Consider the following 21,855-nt stretch of genomic DNA (forward strand, 5'->3'; position numbering starts at 1 on the left):
TAATTCTTCGTCGTATTGCGAATCTTGTAGGTCCATTTTGTGCTCGTTGTTTCGCTTCTACGGGTGTCAAAAGGGATACGGTATGGTTTTGCTTTGCGTTGTCTATCTATATATAGGCCCAAAAATCGTTTGTTCGTTGGTGGGGGATTTCTACGTGTGGGCGGCGTAAGGGATGATTTATGGCTTTGCTTCGATGAAATATTTTTTACAGTTGTTTTTAGTTGCAATATGTTTAGTAATATTGTAAATTAATTCTTGTGTATTGGAATAATAGTCATCTTCTTCAGTCTGCGTGTAGTATTTGATTCTAGTATTCGCGAATTTCCAGTGCTGATCGCTTGGAACACCTCGCAATTTTTTCATGTCATAGACATCAACTTTTATGAGATGAGTGGCCTTTGAAACGTCATCTACGCGAGAAGATATATAATTTGTACCTCCATTTGTCAACTGGGCAACAGTAGACGAATACTCTGCAGCTTGTTTCTTCGTAGGCTTTTCGAAAAATACATCAATATTGTTGGTTCGTTTTTGGGTACGGATTTTAAGTGGTTTTGAAACTTCAGTTTCATTGTCGCTCACATTGCCGTAATAATAATTTTTGAATGTGCACTCAAGAGAATTCTCGTTTGAAATCTAAAACAAAAGAAAACATTTGTGAGACGCTTGATATAAATGGAAACAGGTAGATAATATTTGTGTATAAACAGTCAGATAATGTTGAGCTTACCTCCATTTTAATTCGCTGCAAGTTGTATACTGATTTGCAAAATAAACACTAATGACGAAGAGTACTGTATTGCGATACTTTAAACTACTTGAAGTATATTTTTAGCACTTGACACTGTTTTGAGACAAACACGTTTGAACGAATGGCGGTCCCATCGATTTGAGCTCTCCTTTTATTGTACAACACACACACATGCATACATATGGCGGATAAGACAAAAACCTATTAAATAACCCAAACACCTGTGCGTTGTATGATACGACACGTTGCGACGTGTTTGTAGCCGATCAGTTTTTTAAAATGGTCTATAATTTAATACACAATAAAATACAGGGCCATGACATTTCGTAATAATTAATGATATTTTATTGGTTATCTAAGGCAAAACCCCTATTAAATAAAATAGACACCTGTGGGTTGCAACGTGTTTGTACCTGATCAGTTTTATGAAATGCTCTATAATTGAATACACAATAAAATTCGGGGACCATGACATTTCGTAATAATGAAGGATATTTTATGGGTTTTCTAAAAATACTTCTCACGGCCCATGTCGCATAAATTTATAATATTATTGCATTCCAAAAGATGTAATTATTACAGCGTGGGAGGCTACAATAAATGGCAAAAACTTTAACCTTAATAAAATAAATCGTTTTAAAGAAATACGTATGCAACCCCTAATAAACTATTCTACCTCAAAAAAACATGGAGTCACACGCTTGTCAAAACCAAAAAAATGGACAGGCACACGAAATGTGGCTTTAGTTTATGGCAATACTAAAAATCCACTCCACACAAGCAATGACCGCCGCAGAAGCTGTAAACATATATCCATTAAGGATAGAGCAAAAAATATCAAAAAAAATCTGCGCCGCAGGTAGGCGCGGGGGTGCCGCAGAAACAGTAATTAGCTTACTACTCATGACTGATCAAATCAGTTGATTTGATCTGGAAAATTCATTCCATAGATAATTACTATGAAAATTGGCATTTATGTGTCCGCACCTGCTGATTCGATCGGAGAATTTCATCAGATTGGCGAAAAATTGTCTCATCTGGATACCACTTTACATTCCACAACTCTTCTATTCCGAACAGACACTCGTCCTTTTTTGAAGGTCCAAAAAGGTTACAATACAAATAAACTATGTAAGTATAACGCAAACACCTTTGTATTTTGTCACTTTTGTATCAGACTTTGGCAACAATGTGGCAACAGTGACGTTTGTAAATTTTTGTAATATTTAGTTTAAAGTGTAATATTTATGTTTAAATTAATTGTGTTTTATGAAAAACGCTGTCCGGATAAGATATTTAGAGAAGAGTTTCGTTCGAAATTAGATTAGGTAAGTCTTTATCTTAATACAGTTTTGCATATTATTTACTTCACTGGCCCCAAAGGCAGTCTTGGCCTAAGGCACAGGAGAATGCCACTTTGCTCTATTCGGCGCCACTTCTCGCCAGTTGGGTACACCGCGAAGGGCATTCCAGAAAAGTGTCGGGTACGTGAAGCTATTTTTAGGGTTCCGTAGCCAAATGGCAAAAAACGGAACCCTTATAGATTCGTCATGTCTGTCTGTCTGTCTGTCTGTCCGTCTGTCCGTGTATGTCACAGTCACTTTTCTCCGAAACTATAAGAACTATACTGTTGAAACTTGGTAAGTAGATGTATTCTGTGAACAGCATTAAGATTTTCACACAAAAATAGAAAAAAACAGTAAATTTTTGGGGTTCCCTATACTTAGAACTGAAACTCAAAATTTTTTTTTCATCAAACCTATACGTGTGGGGTATCTATGGATAGGTCTTCAAAAATGATATTGAGTTTTCTAATATCATTTTTTTCTAAACTGAATAGTTTGCGCGAGAGACACTTCCAAAGTGGTAAAATGTGTGTCCCCCCCCCTGTAACTTCTAAAATAACAGAATGATAAAACTAAAAAAAATATATGATGTACATTACCGTGTAAACTTCCACCGAAAATTGGTTTGAACGAGATCTAGTAAGTAGTTTTTTTTAATACGTCATAAATCGCCTAAATACGGAACCCTTCATGGGCGAGTCCGACTCGCACTTGGCCGCTTTTTAACACTTCTGAAAGCCGATATTTGACACGAAAACGTTTGATAATGATAACTTAGATTTAAATTCAACTGTATTTAATACAGCCTTCTGCAGGTTATTAAGGTAGCTGACATACGATCCACGTCCCCGACAAAGTAGACTTTTTTTGTGGAATGCCCCACGAGCAAGCAGTCAGAACTTTTAGCGCTATCGATCAATAATAGCCTGAAGTAACATATAAATAACATAATAGTAACCGTTATAGTCTGTTTACTCATATTTAAAAGACAGCCTGAAAAGGCAATTACCTATTAGAGATAGATCTCAACTTCGCAATTTTTGTATTGACAATAAGCCAAACACGCATTTCCTTTTGCATGTCAGGAGTTTTACAATAAAGGGCCTTGCGTGAGCTTTCTGTTGCCGAGACCATAATATACCAAGAAATGCAAGCGGAATAAACAATGAGCTATCCTTTGATTTGAATAATTGCTTTGGGGATGAATATAAATAAGATAATTCACGCAATCTGCCGCACTAAGCATAAGAGCATTATAACTCATTTTAAAATGTCATTCAATTGTATACCTTGTGCTTGTACGATATGTTCTACAATTGAAAGAGATTTCAAAATGAGTTACTGCTCTTATGATTAGTGCGTGTAGTGAAGAAGGATTGAGGTCCTGGAAAGTACTTTTAGGGCTCCGTTTTAAGAAAACTTTTAATATCTACAGCTAAAACATCATAAATCAATGACAGATTAAAATCGCTTTTGGTAAGATCAAGTATACAGTCAGCTGCAGAGAAAAGGTACCCTCTTGCATAGGTAGGAAGAGGAAGAATTATCACTTTGAGTGGCTAGCGCCTCAATTTCAATACAAGATTAACACATCTAGTTAAAGCGTTGTTATAATCTATAATTTTCTTCTTGACTCATCTGATTTTGTTCGTAAGGAATGTTCAAATGTGCATAATATTAAATAGGCTCTAGTTTTGCTGTTTGAACTTTCAATCCAGAAATACTAAGCCTTATTAGAATTAAGCTTTTGTCAAGTGAGATTAGGTATGTTGATGACAAATCAATCACAGAGTGACTAGATATTGCGTTGATCCAAATAATCCAATGCTTAATATTGTTAACTATACAGTCAATCTGCCTACAAAAATGCCTGGAATGAATCATTTTGTTATACGTCCAGGTATTCTAAGGATAAAGCTCAATTCTGTCCTTTTGACGTTAATAAACCTGTTGTGGAGATGGAGTCATTGAGTTCTGACACAGGCTTCTTTGTAGGGTTATTAAAACTTACTTTGAATATTTTATTGAGAATGAAATAAAATAAACACTGAATGCTCATCATACCCTATACGTGCTCATGATACGTAATATATGAAGACTAAAATAATATGTGAATATTATACTTCTTATCATTTCATTTTGTTAATATAATAATGCACAAAATTACATTGGTTTTTGTATTTTGATTTCTTTATAATTTGTTGTAGGATAAATTTAATTAGCTCCGTTTCTAAGACACATATTACATTATATTTTTGAGTTTAACTCTTAGAAGTAAATCATAATGTGGAATATAATAAACATATCTTGCTCATTACGAGTAAAGATAAAGTGTAGATCCACAAAACATTGTCTCATAGTGATAATTCATTTTATTATGAAAGTACATTGCCAGTTTTTTTTTAAAGGGACGACCCTAAAAGGTTCAAGTTAACCTACGTCTATTCACCTACTTAAACGATACATCCTGAAATCTATGTATCCTTTCTATAGAAAAAAATCTCTAGAAGAGAGGCCTATGCTGCGCCTAGTGGGCGATAAAGGGCTGATATGATAATAGAAAAAAAAGTTTAAAAATGGTTACTCACCGCAACCGCGCAAAGTGTCACAAATCGTAGCATGGTCGGTTCACTGGTCTCACGCGAGTCACGGAAAGGATTGAGGATCCACCTGTGCGCATCTCGTATATACCGCGCGCAGCCTCCCGGTGACGTCAGCGCGCCGGTAGATGGCGTGGCCGGTTGGAAATAAACGCGCGGTTTTTCTGGGGTACAATGGGGTTGGCCCGTCGAAGTATTTAGCATAGCTTGCCCTGTGTTTTTTAATGCCCTGGATAGAAAAAGCGAATCCCGTTATTAGGAGACGTGCAAATTGCACTATAGTGGCGTTGTTTTAACTTTCTCTTAGAGTCTTAGTACATATAAACATGCGAGTTACTTATCCTTGTCTACTTTTATTTCGTGATGAAAACAGAAGTAAAAGCTTCTTATATAAGCTACAATACGAGTACACTGCACCAAAGTTTTAGTTCAATTCTATCATATTCGTTATTTCAATTAACATTAGCAATTTATTAAAATATAAAATTGCAAAGCACGATAGACGGTGCCAACATTATGATCCTCATGGAAACGGCTCAGTTTTCAAGCAACATTTTCATTTCTTAAGAAGTAATATTGCAAATTACACGCCTACAACCTACAACGCTACTAAACATAAAAGTGCTTGGAGAATTTATCAATGAATTCATTCATAAATCCTCCATGCAATTTCGTACTCACTGTACATATATGGAGCTGCGCAGTGGTAATATTACCAATAGGTAATATTATAAGCGAGCGTTTTTCACAAAAGTCTACCCGCTGTCTCTACGCTGTACGCCTCAAACCAGTTCTGCGCATCTTTACACTTGACCTTAGTTCGCAGTACATTAACAATCGTTCTAAAGGCTCTTGTTCTGTTATTTGTGTAAAACGGCAGTGGACGTGACATTTTCAATTTGCTACTGTTTTACGTACATATGATTAAAATCAATTTACTTCTTAGGTAGCAGTGGGTAATTTTCAATAGGTACTTAAATCACGAATACAGTTTATTTCGAAAATACTCTTAAATATTCGAGAATTTAAAATGAAATAATATTTACTTTGAATAAGTTGAAGCTTTATTTATATTCTAATAACTAGGCGTTCAGACAAACATCTGCGGTTGGTACGTATTTAATTATATTACGTGCTACGCAGTTTTGGATGCGTGCGTATAACATATATTTTTTATCCTTGTGACGTAGGTACGATGGGCCCAATGATATTAATAAGAAGATTCCAAACTCAAAAATAAAAACGATGGCTTCTAGAATTCAGGAGACAAAATATGAGCCTGACCACACGAACGATTCTTCTCGCTTCTTTAGCGGCTCAGCCACTCCGTTAAAAATCGAATCACCAGTAAGAAATGGATTTCTTCAACCAGAAACGTCACTTTTGACACTGACAAATCATATCCATAACAGTTATAATAATCCTCCGGTGTAGATTGCAGAATGCAGATGCTTGTACACCACGGCTCAGTCAGACTCCCTAACTGTCCCTAATGGCTCTTCTACACGATGGCTCATCATACTGGCCCACTAAGATGGGCCAGCGTATAGAGACTAGAGAGGGTAGTGGATGGCATATGGCGCGGCGGGATGGCGATGGGGTGGCCACGGTGTCGATTTTTCGTCCGCACATCAAAGATGGTGGGCCAGCGATAGCGCGTACGCATCTACACGTGGTCCATTCCATAGTGCGTGCTCTCAACCATCGCATGGCCATCTCACTTGTCCAGCGCTGGGCCATCGTGTAGAGGAGCTATAACGTAATGTTCGCTACGGAGCGGAGCTTTAACGATTGCACGTTGGCTACGCACCCTGGTGACTTGCTACATTACGCATTTGGTGTAGTTTGGCTTTAATGCAATTAAGTAAGATTTGCAGTATCTATTATTGTTTATTGGGTTGTATTTACTATTTAATTTACTGTCCGAATGTAATATTTCACGTAAAGGTGAACAGAGCATAAGTCTGCAACCAATTAAACTTCGCTATCAAGATATAATACCTCTCCCGTAATAAAAGTACTGTACATTTTCCTTCACAATACCAATAACCTAACAATTAACGGATTCTCGTTGTTCATTCGCGGCATCTTTTTACTAAAGTTTTTACAACATTTCTGCATATTTATTAAAATACTTGTCTTTATTCATGTTCAACAATTTTAACGAGACAACATTTTACCGATTAACTTTTAATTCTAGGCTTCCTAATTTAGACTTCCCGGTAAGTTGTACAGAATGTACGCGACACGATGATTGTTACAAAAACACTAGGTGCTGTATTTTGTTGTAATAATTGGCATCCTTATTTGACAAAGCAAGTGAGGTATGTTTGGAAAAGCACAATCCGCAATCATTCCTCATACGATTCGTTGGAGAGTTTTAACACAAGACATCAACGAACCACCAAAAAATGTTGTCTTCTTCAGCTTAGTAAGGAACGAACAATCAATCAAACAAAATATACTTTATTCATGTAGGCCTAGCAACAAGCACTTATGAATCGTAACTATATAGTTATTACATATACATGTATTATCTTAAGCTTATTATCAGAGAGAGAACTTTCTGAAGAAGCTTCCTTTCTGGAAAAGTACCAGTCTATGGCACAAACCTTGTAGATAAATCACTACTGCTGCATCAACATATTTTTTATAGTGTCAATCACTGGTAGTTTACCCCAAATTCTCGACGCGCTAATATGATTGTTGATGATTATCTCACAATACAGGGTGCCATTTGAGTCGTGATCACTGATCAGTAATATGTTTTTCTAACTCCATAAACAACGAGCAATTTAATGTCCCTACTCTTACTAAAATCAGACAATTTTTTTTTAATTTTTTGTCATTTATTTTACTTTTACAAGTGGCAATGTGGTATTTAAACAGCTTTGTAAGATATTTCAAATGAAAAATTAAGTAAATTTTATTTCTAACTGGGACAAATGACAAAATGGATGTCAATGACAGTTCCGATTCAAAGAGGCGATTCAATTTACTAATTTAAATATCTATATCTATAAGCCGTTGTAATGTCCTAAATCCACTTATAAAAGAAAATAAATGTCAAAAAATAAACAAAAAAATCAAAAAAATCTTGTCTGATTTTAGTAAGAGTAGGGGCATTAAATTGCTCGTTGTTTATGGAGTTAGAAAAACATATTACTGATCACGACTCAAATGGCCCCTGTATACAATTTCACTTCTTAAGAATTTATATTGTGATCATCAGTTTGTCTTCCTTGATATAAATGTAAAAAAATCAATAGTAGTGTAACAGCAATTTGGTAATAATATAACAACATTTGTCTAAGAAATAAAATCACCAAGAGTCTATCAATGTATCTTAAAAATAAGGTCACCACAAGAGGGTGAATTTTATGACTGTTTATAACGCAAAAGCAACCGTCCTTTTATGAGTCATGCGTGTGCTTATTGGATATTACACCATGTTTATTTTAGCGTTACGATATGTGACCTTTTTAATAAATCGGAAAAGGACCGGGATTGGCGGAAATGATGCTAAGTAGCTCTAACAAATAAAATAAAATGGTATTTTAGGCGTTGAACGAACTAACATACCTATAGCACATAATATTTATTCATAAAACGAGGTTAGACGTAAAATCGTCACATACATAACAAGGATACTAAAAGAAGTGGTACACATACGTAATTTAAATTAAAAGCCTAAACAATACGTACGGTTAACACTAAAAACTAAAACGAGTTGGTTACATAACTTTGGATTGCAAAACTTCTAAGACAGCGCCTCAATAATAGATAGGTGGGTGAGACTAAAGAAAGAATTATATATGTAGACCTCTTAATTAAAGGCATACCTACTTAATAACATGAAAAAAAGAAGAATAGAAGAGCCATAAATCCATCCACGAAAATAAAACCCTAAATAATTTTGAAAAGTTTCACTTCGGTCGCGAGTAATTTGCTGCATGGGCGAATTTACAATTGTTTTTATTACTCCCAGAACATGGTGGTTTGTCTTATTTTTTGCAACCCTGCAAGACATCCCGATTGCAGGAACAAAGAACATACTGCCTCTCCGGGGAAATCTTATGATATAAGGGTATGAGTTACATCCATCCATAAATGCGAAAGTGTGTCTGTCTGTCTGTCTGTCTGTCTGTTACCTCTTCACGCTTAAACCACTGAACCGATTTTAATGAAATTTGGTATAGAGATAGTTTGAGTCCCGGGAAAGGACATAGGGTAGATTTTATCCCAGAAGTCATCCTTTAAGGGGGTGAAAGATTGTACGGGGAATCGATAAAAAGCAGATTGGATAAAAAAGAAGTACCCAAATTACTACCTCCACGCAGACGAAGTTACGGGCAAAAGCTAGTATTTCTATAAATCCGAATTTCATAAAAGTAAAGTTTATTACATACAACATCCTTGACCTTCATGACAAAGTTAGAAGCATTATTTGGGTATGGTTTTTACAGAAAAAAGTGAGCACATCGATAGGTTAGAATTATTGATAGAAAAATCAAATGATTTTTAACCTTTTGTATGTATATAGGTACACATATTTAATTACACAAACGGGTCTACCGCGATATGATTTCACTGTTTTTACCTTAAACTCCGACGTTTCAGCTGAGTTGCACCAGAGCCCGTACCATGAGTCACTGACAGTGTCAAAACTGACATTTACGCTATCGAGAACATAATTTACTTTCTATACATCTCGTTTGCACTAATATGCGAGTACGAGCGAGATGTATAGAAAGTAAATTACGTTCCCGACGGCGTTTATGTCAGTGACAAACTGATGGTAGCCGTACAGCTGTGGTCACGGAAAGACTGACAACCTAACAAATGGGGTGAGTTCTGGGATAAAAAAGTATCCTATGTCCTTTCCCGGAACTCAAAGTGTCTGTGTACCAAATTTCAACTAAATCGGTTCAGCGGTTTAAGCGTGAAGAGGTAACAGACAGACAGACAGACAGACAGACACACTTTCGCATTTATAATATTATATTATATATGGATATATGGATGTGTACAAAACGCGAGAGTATAAAGTGTTATGTATATATACGTACTACCCATTGTACTTAGTATATACATACTTCAGTACACTGAAAATTATTTAATTATGACCGAAATTTGATTAGTGAAATTCGAGAGAAGAGCCCATTACATAAGGACCAAATATGAGTGGCTCTGTAAGATGTAGACCTCGAAACGACATTCAAACCTTCATGAAAAGAGCGTACTCTCCTTCAAAGCACTTTACTTGGGACAGTTGGGACCCCTATGGTGTTGCAGGTGTCCATGGGCAACGGTAATAGCTCATCATTATCGTTTGCCTCCTATCCCTACTTATATTATAAATGCATAAATAAATCTGACACCTTTTCTCGCTTAAACCGCTGAAGATGAAGTCCGAAGATAGGTAGTGAGGCCCGAGGAATAGTATCATATAAATTATGGTGGTACGAGCAAATACAAGCCCATCTACGTCATAAAACTAGTTAGCGAAATCGCGTGTTTAAAAGTTGTGAATCACACAAACCAGGAAGATAAAATAGTAACAATCTAACAATATTAATTGTCTATTCGGTGGCATCAATCAAGCAGATGCCTATTATGGTGTCATGCTGGTCGTGTTCTAATGTAAACTATTAGTTATGGTGAGCTTGAAGGGTCTGTTTAAAATTAGTTTTTACGTAATATGCTTCTCCGCATCTAAAAAAGAAGTAAACATCTTGAATTGTTTTAAACACCTATACGGCTACCATCAGTTTGGCACTGACATAAACGCTATCGAGAACGTACTTTCCTTACATCTCGCTCGTACTCGCATATTAGTGCGAACGAGATGTATAGAAAGTAAATTACGTTATCGATAGCGTAAATGTCAGTTTTGACACTGTCAGTGACTCATAGTACGGGCTCTGTACTTACCACGAGTCACTGGCAGTCTCAAAACTGACATTTATGCTAACGTCTACGTAATTTACTTTCTGTTACATCTCGCTCGCAATAATATGCGAGTACGAGCGAGATGCATAGAAAGTAATTTACGTTCTCGATAGCGTTTATGTTCGTGTAAAACTGTTGGTTACCAGACTTATCAGTTTCATTAAATAATTATAAGGTGTATTATTGAGAGCCTATTATGTCCCACTGCTGGGCAAAGGCTTCCCCGTTTCCTCCATTCATCCCGGTTCTGAGCTATATCTGGCCAGGTGTAAGCAATATTAAACATACATAGGTATCAAAAACAAATACAGTTCTTATTTAGATGACAACTTTAGGTAGGTATTTTATAAGATTACCTACTAACTACAAGAAAAAAACAGTATCCATTATCTTTAAAAATATTGAAATTAAAAAATAAAACCCACATCCGTCATTTTCCCTATACCTTTAAATTGAAAGAAGCGTATGTCTCGATAAAGTTCTACGTCAAAACGTCACTTACTAATAGCGTAAAAAACGTAAGCCATTTTAGTCATGCTAATAATATGCCATGCTTTGTGGCTTACGATACCGATCACTGATACCGTGCTAGATTACAGTTCCCATCCCACCGCCTGCGAGCCCTGCTCAGGCGCACGTCGCACCAGTGGATGTTGTGTTACTTTGACTTAAGAGCCAACAGGAGCTAACATTAAAATATTTTAGGTAAATATACCCGTCTCGCTAACGGAAGCGGCTCCTGAAACTAGTGCAATAAGGACAAGGCGAAAAATCCTGCGTAAAAATATCAAAAATCGAGGTTTCGTACTCGACTGTTTCCTCCTCCAAAACTTAACCAATCGTAACCAAATTTGGAAATCTAAATGATTATGACATTATCTGTGTCGGACCGTTTTGCTTTTTTGACTAATTGATGTCAGTTTTGAATAGCACGCCTCTCATTGCGGCATAGTCAATTAGGCCATTTTGGCCATTTTTGAAGGGCTCTAGCGCTTTAAAAAACAAAAATATCAAAAAAAGCAAAACGGTTCGACACAGATATTGACAATATTAATCTGTGTTGAAAAAATCATTGCTCTAGCTTCAAAACCCACGGAGGAAACAGTCGAGTACGTTTGTATGGAGAAATGACCACTCCTGTTGGCTCTTAACCACAAACTCGGGAATACTGGGAATGCATGACCAAATGACTGTAGCTGGTATACTTGCATAAAATGTTCTTTTTAAAGCCTTAATTGTCATTTGTCATGTGTATCTATTTTTACTTGCATGCTTATATCGTATAGGTATGTAAATAATGGAAGTAAATTGCAAATTGCCTTTTACTTTATTTTTTATCGCCATAGGGTTCTTACGTAATAAGCTATAAGCTAGCCTGTCTTAAAGGTCTCGGTCAAGAATGGGTGAACTCTAATAGGTTAATCATTATCACATTCCTAGCCATAAGACTTAAGCCCTTGCTACACGGTCGCCGACAAGCCCCCAGACCGCGTGGCCTTGGTCCGTCCCGGACCGTGTAGACAATTGTTTCCAACAAAATTTGACCAAAACTGACCAAGGTCAGACGGTTTGTAGGCTTGTCGGCGACTGTGTAGCAAGGGCTTTACGTTGTTGAGACTGAGAGCTTCGCAGTGCATCTAACGGTTTTCTGCAATCTTAACCAATCTACGCTGCCTTGCGGGGTTCTGTAAAATATTTTACCTACCAATAAAGTTTGCAATAACCTTGGCTTTTCTATACAACACATAACTTTTCTTATTTTACTTTTATTTTGGTCACACACAATAAATTTGATAATACACAATACTTTTCTTAATTTATTTTAATTTTGGTATTGTTATTGTTTGTTGTTGTTTAGTTTTGTTATTTTTTTGTCAATATGTGTCTATTGTGGCAAGCGAATAAATGGTTTATCTATCAATACAATTGAGTAATATTAGAATTTAAGTAGTTATTTTGCTGACAAATCTCATAGTCATCATATTTATATTGGCATGCTTGAGGCGATTCTCAAAGTTACCAGTGGTAATAACACTTTTGTAACGCAATAAGTTTATGAGAACTATTGTAGATAGATACGTCTTTGGTTAGCATGGCAGCGATAGTATCGGGGGATCGACACGATAAGTTCAAGGTGGCTGGGACCCAAAGGGCCCGGCCACATGTCAGCGGTGCGGCGCCGCCGCCGCCGCGCGGCGCGGCACCGCAGAAATCTGCGGCGACGCCCGCCGCAACGCAAAATTTTGCGGTGCCGCGCTGCGGCGTCGCAAAGCGGTGCGCGGCGCCGCGCGCGGTGCCGCAAAGCGGTGCGTTTCGCCGCGCGCGGTGCCGCAAAGCGGTGAGTTTCGCCGCGCGCGGTGCCGCAAAGCGGCGTGCGGCGCCGCGTGCGATGCCACGCTGTTTAGTAAAGAATAAAATTCGACTACCAGTTATTTAATCAGACATGGATCCCTTCACACGTGTTCTGCTCTTGCTGTTGTTATAGCGATAGCGGTTCGCAAAAAAACGCTGCAAATGGTGTTAAAGGTATGAAAATCGGTACGATTAATCTTTAGGACATTTGAAACAATTTGACCCGAAGCACCAACAAATAAAAAAAAACGAGAGGAGTTATGACGTCATCTTTTTTTTGTATGAAATTAAAAAAAAAATTGTTTAGAAACCTATAGTGTGTAGTATTAAACGAAAGGGCTTTCTGAGCCGATTCCAAAAATATATCACATCATTACATTTCAGTATTTTTTTTTTAATTATAATAAAAATATTTTTCAAAACATACCAAGTTTGGGTTTCTCCAGATACAATACCGTTAAAAATTTTATCTACACACGTGCTCTATAATGCGTTCAGAAACCGTAGGAAATGACCAGCTTTATTACAACCAATTTTACTATGAGAACTTTCTTATCTGTGGTAGTAGGAAAATTTGTAAGTACAGTAGAGTCCGGTTATAACGACGCCCAAGGGACCGCTGATATTACGTCGTACTAACCGGACGTCGTGCAAAACGAACTGCCAATTTTAATATATTTTTTTAATCAAAATAATTACGTAATTTTGTATTTATTAATACTTATACGACAATCAAAGAAGAAAAAAACATTTCCTTTAAAATATATATTTACGTTAGTATTGCAACACTTTGTCTTAAATGGAGAGACTTGTGTGTTTAGAAGAAGCCACTTTTCAAGGTACGCGTAGTCAACTCACTCGTCATCCGCAAATTACTCGAATCCCGTAAAATAAAAAGTCGTAATTCTTGGGGATCTAATGCAGCTGACGTTGTTTTATCACACAGTTCCTATGGCCATCTCTTGTGTCCATAGATTAGCTCGAAGGTACCTACCAAAATATTGCATTGTACCCAACTTATGTAGGTACATAATTATGTATGTGAAGTTTAAGCTCCATTGATAATGGGAATTGGGTTTTATTTAGTTTGCTAGCTTACGAAGTCACATGACTATTTCAACTTGCTGCGTAATTGCGTATAGGCAAAAGGGGGGAGGGGAGTTGGGTGCGCGGGACGGAGTAAGATTCTTACCAAATATTTATTTGTAAAAACTACGTCGCTCGTCGTTGTAACCGGACTTGACGGACGAATTTTGAGTCAATTTCCGTCGTTAAAAGCGATCGGTCGTTATAAGCGGAGTCGTAATAAACGGTTGTACTTTCATAGTAGCTCATACTAAAACCAAACAAGTGCCCATACTTACGTCGCTATAAGCGGTTGGTTGTTATATGCGAAGTCGTACTAATCGGACTCTACTGTACTGTAATGTTATAAGTAGTTATAACGTTACAAATTTTTATGAGTTTAAATTTGGAACAGCAGTCAAAACTCAAGTGGGTCTCTATTCTAGTATCCATAGATATTAAAACAGTTATCGATATGAAACGTCAGTTTAGTATGTTTTTTAATATTAACCGCACGATATTTGATCTCGAGTGACATGAGAATAGGAACTTTATTATTTTGTCTAGGAATTTAAAAAAACTATGGATGCGTGACATGCGTGAAAAAAGTTTTCATTCACCGTCATTTGGCGTACAGATTATCTTTTAATTAGTTTTAAGTATGTGTTTAGATAAAGTAGTGTATGTAACTGTACATAATTAGGCATTAAAACTCGTGTGATCCTATTAAGAAACTCACTAACGTTCGTTTCTTAAACCCACACTCGTATTTTGATGCCTCTCATTATGTAGCAGTCACATAAACTACTATTTTTGTTAAATATACCTCAAATTATACCTAATATCCTCATATCTAATTCTAATAAAGCAATTTTGAAAATATTTACATTTAGAATATTTGTTTTAATTTTTTCTCCTCCCGTACCTTTATTTGTCATTTAAAAGGTCGTACACACACCTTTAAACCCCTATGTTATAGTTGTCAAGACAAGTCTTTTGTCTATTCCCCAAAAAAGTATTTGTGCATACACGCAGTATCTTTTTGGTACTTTTACGATACTTCGTGTAATCACCACTTAAAAAATATTGTATAAAATACACTGTTGCCAACCTAATTTTAATTGTCATCTCTGACAGATGAGTACTAAGTTCATTGCTGCCAATTTACAAAATTGGCAGCAATGCACTTAGTTAAAGGTGAGTTTTTTCAGTTACTTTTTACATAGATAATTTTTACTACGACTTATAGATTCCGAGATATAAGCGACTTTCTGGAAAAACCGTTAACTATTTAAATATTTAATTGAGAGATTCATAGATCACACTGTAAAATTGAAAATTAAAAAAAACATATTTCATGTAATTATTTTCAAAATTGTTTTCTTAGGGTTAGATATGAGGATATTAGGTATAATTTGAGGTATATTTTACAAAAAAATATTGAACGGTATTGTATCTGGAGAAGCCCAAACTTGGTATGTTTTGAAAATTATTTTTATTATAATTAAAAAAAATTACTGAAATGTAATGATATGATATTTTTGGAATCGGCTCAGAAAGCCCTTTCGTTTAATATCACACACGATAGGTTTCAAAACAGTTTTTTTAAATTCCATACAAAAAAAGATAACTAATCTCATTTTTTTTAATTTAATGGTGCTTCGGGTCAAATTGTTTCAAATGTCCTAAATAGCCTCCTTCAGACGGTGGCAGAGCGCCTAGACGGCCCTTTCCAGCTTCACTGGGATAAGCTGCATAGGGCGTCTAACTGACTGTTTTTATGTATTATTAGTTTTAATTTTTAATATTATATTTTTTATTTATTGTTATTGATTTCAATTTTAATGTACTTTATATTGTTAATTAATTTGATTATTGTGTAATTATGGATCACGTATCTGAAATAAATGAAATGAAATGAATGAATGAAATGAAAGATCAATCGTACCGATTTTCATACCTTTAACATAATTTGCAGCATTTTACTGAATGTCTCGTTGTACTTCCAGCGCTATTAAGAAGGCGCAGAAATAAAAAAACAATTGAAAAGAAAATTTTGGGAGAACCCATATCTTCGTATAATGAATGAAGATGCAAATCATTTCAAAAGAAAATACCGGCGCGGCACCGCAGAAATCTGCGGCGCCGCACGCCGCTCGGCGGCACCGCGCGCGGCGAAACTCACCGCTTTGCGGCACCGCGCGCGGCACCGCGCGCGGCGCCGCGCACCGCTTTGCGGCGCCGCAGCGCGGCACCGCAAAATTTTGCGTTGCGGCGGGCGTCGCCGCAGAGCGGTTTGCGGCGCCGCAGATTTCTGCGGTGCCGCGCCGCGCGGCGGCGGCGGCGTCGCACCGCTGACATGTGGCCGGGCCCATACGGACATGCTTACTCATATTTGCATAATTCTATGAGACATCTTCGTTCATCAATTGTATAGATGGTATAGGTATACCTACTCGTAAGGTATAAGCGGTTCCTTTAGCCATCTTATTATTAAAACCGATTCATTCGGGTTATTCCCACTAGTTACCAGTGGTAAAAGGTGGATAAAAAATCCCAGTAGTTACCACTGGTAACAACTTGGTGGTAACTAGTGGGAATAACCCATTCATTCGTCGCGTTCAATCAATTAGGGTAAGTTCATTAGAGAGAACCGAAATCGAAAAAAATGCCAATATTTTTATCTCAAAATGATAAAAATGTAACTAAGGTAGATCAATCAAATTGTTAAGCACTTAGCCACAATACATGGTACATGACGAAATTCGAACTTTGTATGATAAGTGGAGTTTAGGCGAAGTTTTAGTAAGAGCATGATTAATTAAGATGATGTAATATTAGTGAACTCAGGAGGCTTTTAGCACCACACACACACACACACACACACACACATGCCACAACACTGGCTCAGTGACCCAAAGAGGATCTTGGCCTCTGACACAAGAGAGCGCCACTCTGTCCTATTCTGTGCCACTTCGCGCCAGTTGGGTATTCCGAGGGCGGACAGGTCTTTTTGGGTTTCGTCACTCCAGCGGTATCTGGGACGCCCAGACGGACGTTTTCTACCCGGGTGCCCCACATACGCTCTTCTCACAGCACGATCCTCCCCCATCCTCTCCAGGTGACCAAGCCAGCGGAGTCGTGTGGCTTTGATCTCGCCAATTATATTGGGCATCGCAACCAGCTCCTCTAGCTCCCTATTTTTCCTTCGCCTCCAAATTCCATCTTTCTCTCTGATAGGCCCCAGAATCTTCCGCCAGATTTTCCTCTCCGCCACTAATAAGAGCTTGCTCTCTTCTTCCTGAGTCAGCGTCCAAGCTTCACACCCATACATCAAAATTGGTCTAATTACAGTCTTGTAGACTCGAATCTTGGTCGGTTTACTGATCAGCTTTGACACTAAGACTCGATGGAGCGCTGCCGAGCATCTTAGGGCGTTTTGGATTCGAATATCTATCTCTTCCTCCCTTCGGTTGGTATCAGTTACTGCACCAATTAAGTATAATCGAGTATCTAAAGAAGTTTAGTGTAGTTATTTCATAATTCTTGTACCTATAGTCCAAGTCCAAACGGTATTTCATTTCACCAATATCAAACTTATTTTGGTGACATATTGATTGAACCAAAAATCTCTCTGTCCCATTAACAGATGTCGTTGTCGCAGGAGCATAACGATTTGATATGGCTAATAGACTATGAGTTATGTTATGACATTGAATAGGCTTAGACAATAACAGTTTTCCGGTCAGTTTTCTATCAAATAAGTTACCTACCCAAAAATTTGAAAATTGGCAGCATGAGTTTGCATTCGATCCATGTGTAATTAATCGACAAAGAACATTGTTCCACAGCATTAGAGTTCAAAATGGGCAGCGGGCAGTCCGTCCGCGCCTCTCACTTCTCCCGACCGCAGGCGCCACCAACAGATGAAAAGGACCCCCACATCAGCATCTCCAACAAAATGGTGAGAACAAGTGTCTTTTTAACTAATGGGTAGCGTCCTGCATAAGAAAAATATTATTATAAGTAGTCCGTTAATTAAATTAGGTACCTACTAAAAATAATGGAAACATATTATTTATGTTTTTCTTTTGTCAATTAAACAAAAAATCACAAAGATATAAAACTCGTAAAGTTCAGAAAAAGGGGCTCTACCTTCGACCGTTTTCACATTGTCCGATCCAATTTCGGATATCGAGATTGTCGGTGACCTTTAAAGAAAATCAGCTGCTACAAAATATCGGATCAGACAATGTGAAAATATCGATCCAATTTCGGATATCCGGATTGTGGGTGACCTTTAAAGAAAATCAGCTGCTACAAAATATCGGATCGGACAATGTGAAAACGCTTTAATGCATTTAGGAAATTGCCGTCAACCCAAGCACCTTGTTCAATAGGCTAGATTGTGGCTAGATTAAACTAAATTAGATATCTACCTTGTATTTTACAAGGCCCCGCCTTCTATGTAATTGCCGTTTTCAGGTAGAACGGCTTGTAGAAGACGCTACCCTCGCTGGAGGAGCGGCAGCAGCGCCGGTGACACGCAAGCCGAGGGAGGATCTCAAGGACAAGATACTCACGGAGAAGATGAAGTGTCTGGACGAGACGCACTCAGAGAGGAGCAAGTGAGACAGCTATATGAGACGTTTTCAGGTAGAACGGCTTGTAGAAGACGCTACCCTCGCTGGAGGAGCGGCGTCTGCAGCGCCGGTGACGCGCAAGCCATGGGAGGATCTCAAGGATAAGATACTCACGGAAAAGATGAAGTGTCTGCACCAGACGCACTCGGAGAGGAGCAAGTGAGATAGTAATATTAGACTCGTATTTTAAAAATGTTTATGCAAGTGGTTGGTATTTCTGAGTGCCATTCATTAGGTAGTTTATCCTTAAATTAAATTATTGCTATCATCAAAGAAAACGAAAGAGGCGCCAATTCGTAAAACTCATTACAAATACTTATGTACCACTCATAGTCACGTCAAGAGTGTTGCTGTTACTTTAGCGCCATCTATTTCAGCTGTTAAACTACTTACAGTTTTTTCTTACCATCTTCGGCAATCAATACCTTTTTTTGTTTTTAACATAGAAGGTAACATACACATGCTGCCATCTAGCGGCGTTTACTTGTAGCTTTATGGCTGAGTTTGAGCCGTTCTTAACTACTTTGCTTGTTATTTACGCTAAGGTTAGAAGATGTCGCTGTAGTTCTTCTATTTAATCATAGATGGCGGCTAAATTAATAGTTGTGTTAAATTAATACTGCTTGTTAAAAGATGCTGGTTAGAATCAATTAAATGTGATTATAATTAAATTTATAAAGTCATAGTCTTCTAAGCAAATTGAGTTATACAGTAGAGTTAATGTTTATTTTGAATTAGATGAGAGTCATGAGAGAATAACAGAAAGATTATAAATTTACGCGACTCTTCATCATTCTACTTCCAGAATAACAGTGGATGACATCAACTCACTGGTGCGCCGCATTGAGATGCGGTCCTCTAATTTGCCGAGTCTCGAGCCCGTGTGCCCCGATTACCAGCAGCGCATAATCGACTGCTACAACGAGGGGGAGGAAGGAGGGGATGTGGTGAAATGTTGGAACGCCATCGGTTAGTTACTTTTTTTACGTCACCCTAGGCGCTACGCGAGGAGAAAATCTCACTTCCTGGCCAAGGCAAGACGTAAAACTTTAGACAAACCACGGGCGGTAATTCGTAAAGCCCCAGATCGCATATTTATGGCCTGGCAAACATCTGCGATCTGGAGCATTTACGAATTCACCTCCCTAAGTATGTAATGTACTATAATATATTTGTGGTCTATTACATGCGACAAGGTTGGCACCTATCAGATTTAGATTTTACAACATGCATGACATGTTATGGTTTGGAACTGGTTTTTCACCTTGTACAATCGAAGATCGCTCACGCTGATGTGCATTGCATACCAAATGGAGTGAAAGTCGAGCGTCAATCACCAAGACGGTGGTCAAGGTCATATCAAAACCAGCTTAAAATGATAAATTGTCATGTATTATTAACACGGATAAAACTATACCTATGTTGAAATCTCACGAGAGTTTTTTAGTATTTTTTTTTTTTTTTATGTTCTTATTAACGCAAACAGTATAATTTATATTATATATTTTTAGTTAAAATATAACAAATTACTACATTAGTATCGACCCCTTTTGTTTGCTTGTGTCCAAATCGAAATATTTTGCTTGAGTTCGAAATAACCTTCATTCAACGAGAGCAAGTTAAATGCACGTGGTTGTCGCACTCTTCTATATTATTATATATGACATAGCTGTGATACCACCGGTGTATCACCGTATGGTAACAGCCGTACAATTTATTACCTTGAAACGCAAAAATTGTATCCTCTCCACAGGTGAGTTTTCCCAGTGCGTAGCGGCGGCGGGCGCGGCGCGGCTACAAGCACAGTCACGGCTCGCAGCACCAGCGCAGACACGGCGACACAATCTGCTTTCCGTGCGTGGTGATGGCCGCGGCTTGTCACCGTAAGTGTAAGGCCTGAGTGGACGCTCGAAGCGGAGCGTTCGGCGGGGCGTGCAGCGTGGCGTCGGGCTCACAAGTGATTTGAGCAGCGTGCACTAAGGCCGCTACTATACGTTTGCATTTGTTTAACATGCACGCCGCACGCCCCGCCCCGCCGCACGCCCAACTCGAGCGTCCACTCAGGCCTTACACTGACCTTCAAGTCTTCCAACCAACTTAGCACAGGAGATATTAGACTGCCCGTCTTTTTCTAAGTGCATTTATTGAGAGACGGCTAGTTTATCTCACTGGCGAGATGTTGTCGGTGCACTCCTGTTGCTTAGCACCTACCTACTTGATGCCTGACCAAGACATCCGTGATGTGTCCTACTAACAGACTATAGACTGCCGTGCCGTTTAACCGTGTGGTGTTCAACCAAATGCGACTTATGGCAAACACACATCAAGCGTCCTCAGAGCCTAGCGCGAAAATCAGAAATCGAAATTTCGTTATCTGCCTCTGTAGCACTCTTGCATATTCGAACGTTAGAGAGGCAGATAACGAAATTTAGATTTTCGGGGTAGACTTAGCCATAACATAACTGACCCAGTGGTGGAAGCTCTATAATCTAATCTTAAACTAGTCTACAACAGTGTGTCTCCATCGTGCGTCTTTTTTTTATATCATAGCTGAAACGTCCCTAGTTACTCATAATTATACTGAAAAGAGAACCATCAAACTGTTAGTGTAATTTTTGTTATTATTTATTTTGCTAAGCACAGTCTGTTATATTTTATTATTTTATTAAACAAGGTATCTTTAATACAATAAAAACAATATTAATTCAAAAGGCTTCTTAAATATACACCTATCTTTCTAACCACACGATATCGGGTCAGCAAAGAGAGTCATAAATTAATATTGAGATTTTTTACATAATTATACCCTGTTATAATATCCCGAAGTTGCCAATCATTGATATAAGTTGAGCGTTGAATCTGCAATATCTTGCACAAGGAAGCTGTGTCAGATATTTATGTGCGCTTATTTGTAATTCGCGTAGGTGACTATACAAACTCCAGACCAGCTATCATGTTCGCATTTTTATCAACTGTCATACCATGCGTCACTTTCGCACTTACATTATTTGTTAGAACGTGACAGCCATGGTGACAAATGATAAAGAGCCGGCGGTTTGTCCGTACGCTGTTACGCCACCTATATTAAAGTGTCACATCCGATGCCCAAGCGAAAGTTATAAATAATACAAAGAAATAAGAGCGAA

General features: G+C 37.9%; 3 protein-coding genes across 3 annotated transcripts in view; 1 reads left to right on the plus strand and 2 right to left on the minus strand.

The window, feature by feature from the left end:
• The window catches only part of LOC134650240 (RNA-binding protein EWS-like), a 42,107-nt gene extending 37,240 nt beyond the window's left edge, over positions 1–4,867 (minus strand). Inside the window, exon 1 of the mRNA XM_063505188.1 lies at positions 4,686–4,867. Within this exon, the coding sequence (XP_063361258.1) occupies positions 4,686–4,718 (33 nt within the window). The 5' untranslated portion in view covers positions 4,719–4,867. The remainder of the gene's footprint in view (positions 1–4,685) is intronic.
• LOC134650423 (uncharacterized) lies at positions 1,932–20,596 on the plus strand. Its single transcript, XM_063505378.1, has 5 exons — positions 1,932–2,079; positions 17,918–18,030; positions 18,552–18,694; positions 19,515–19,678; positions 20,463–20,596. Exons 2-5 carry the CDS (start codon positions 17,932–17,934, stop codon positions 20,594–20,596), a joined length of 540 nt encoding a protein of 179 aa, XP_063361448.1. The 5' UTR covers positions 1,932–2,079; positions 17,918–17,931.
• On the minus strand, positions 10,349–17,549 carry LOC134650422 (uncharacterized). Its single transcript, XM_063505377.1, has 2 exons — positions 16,952–17,549; positions 10,349–10,412 (listed from the first exon to the last, which is right to left on the minus strand). Exons 1-2 carry the CDS (start codon positions 17,398–17,400, stop codon positions 10,349–10,351), a joined length of 513 nt encoding a protein of 170 aa, XP_063361447.1. The 5' UTR covers positions 17,401–17,549.
• Positions 20,597–21,855: the final 1,259 nt, after the last annotated feature.

The sequence above is a fragment of the Cydia amplana genome, chromosome 8 (genome assembly GCF_948474715.1).
Source record: "Cydia amplana chromosome 8, ilCydAmpl1.1, whole genome shotgun sequence".
Taxonomy (NCBI): Eukaryota; Metazoa; Arthropoda; class Insecta; order Lepidoptera; family Tortricidae; genus Cydia; species Cydia amplana.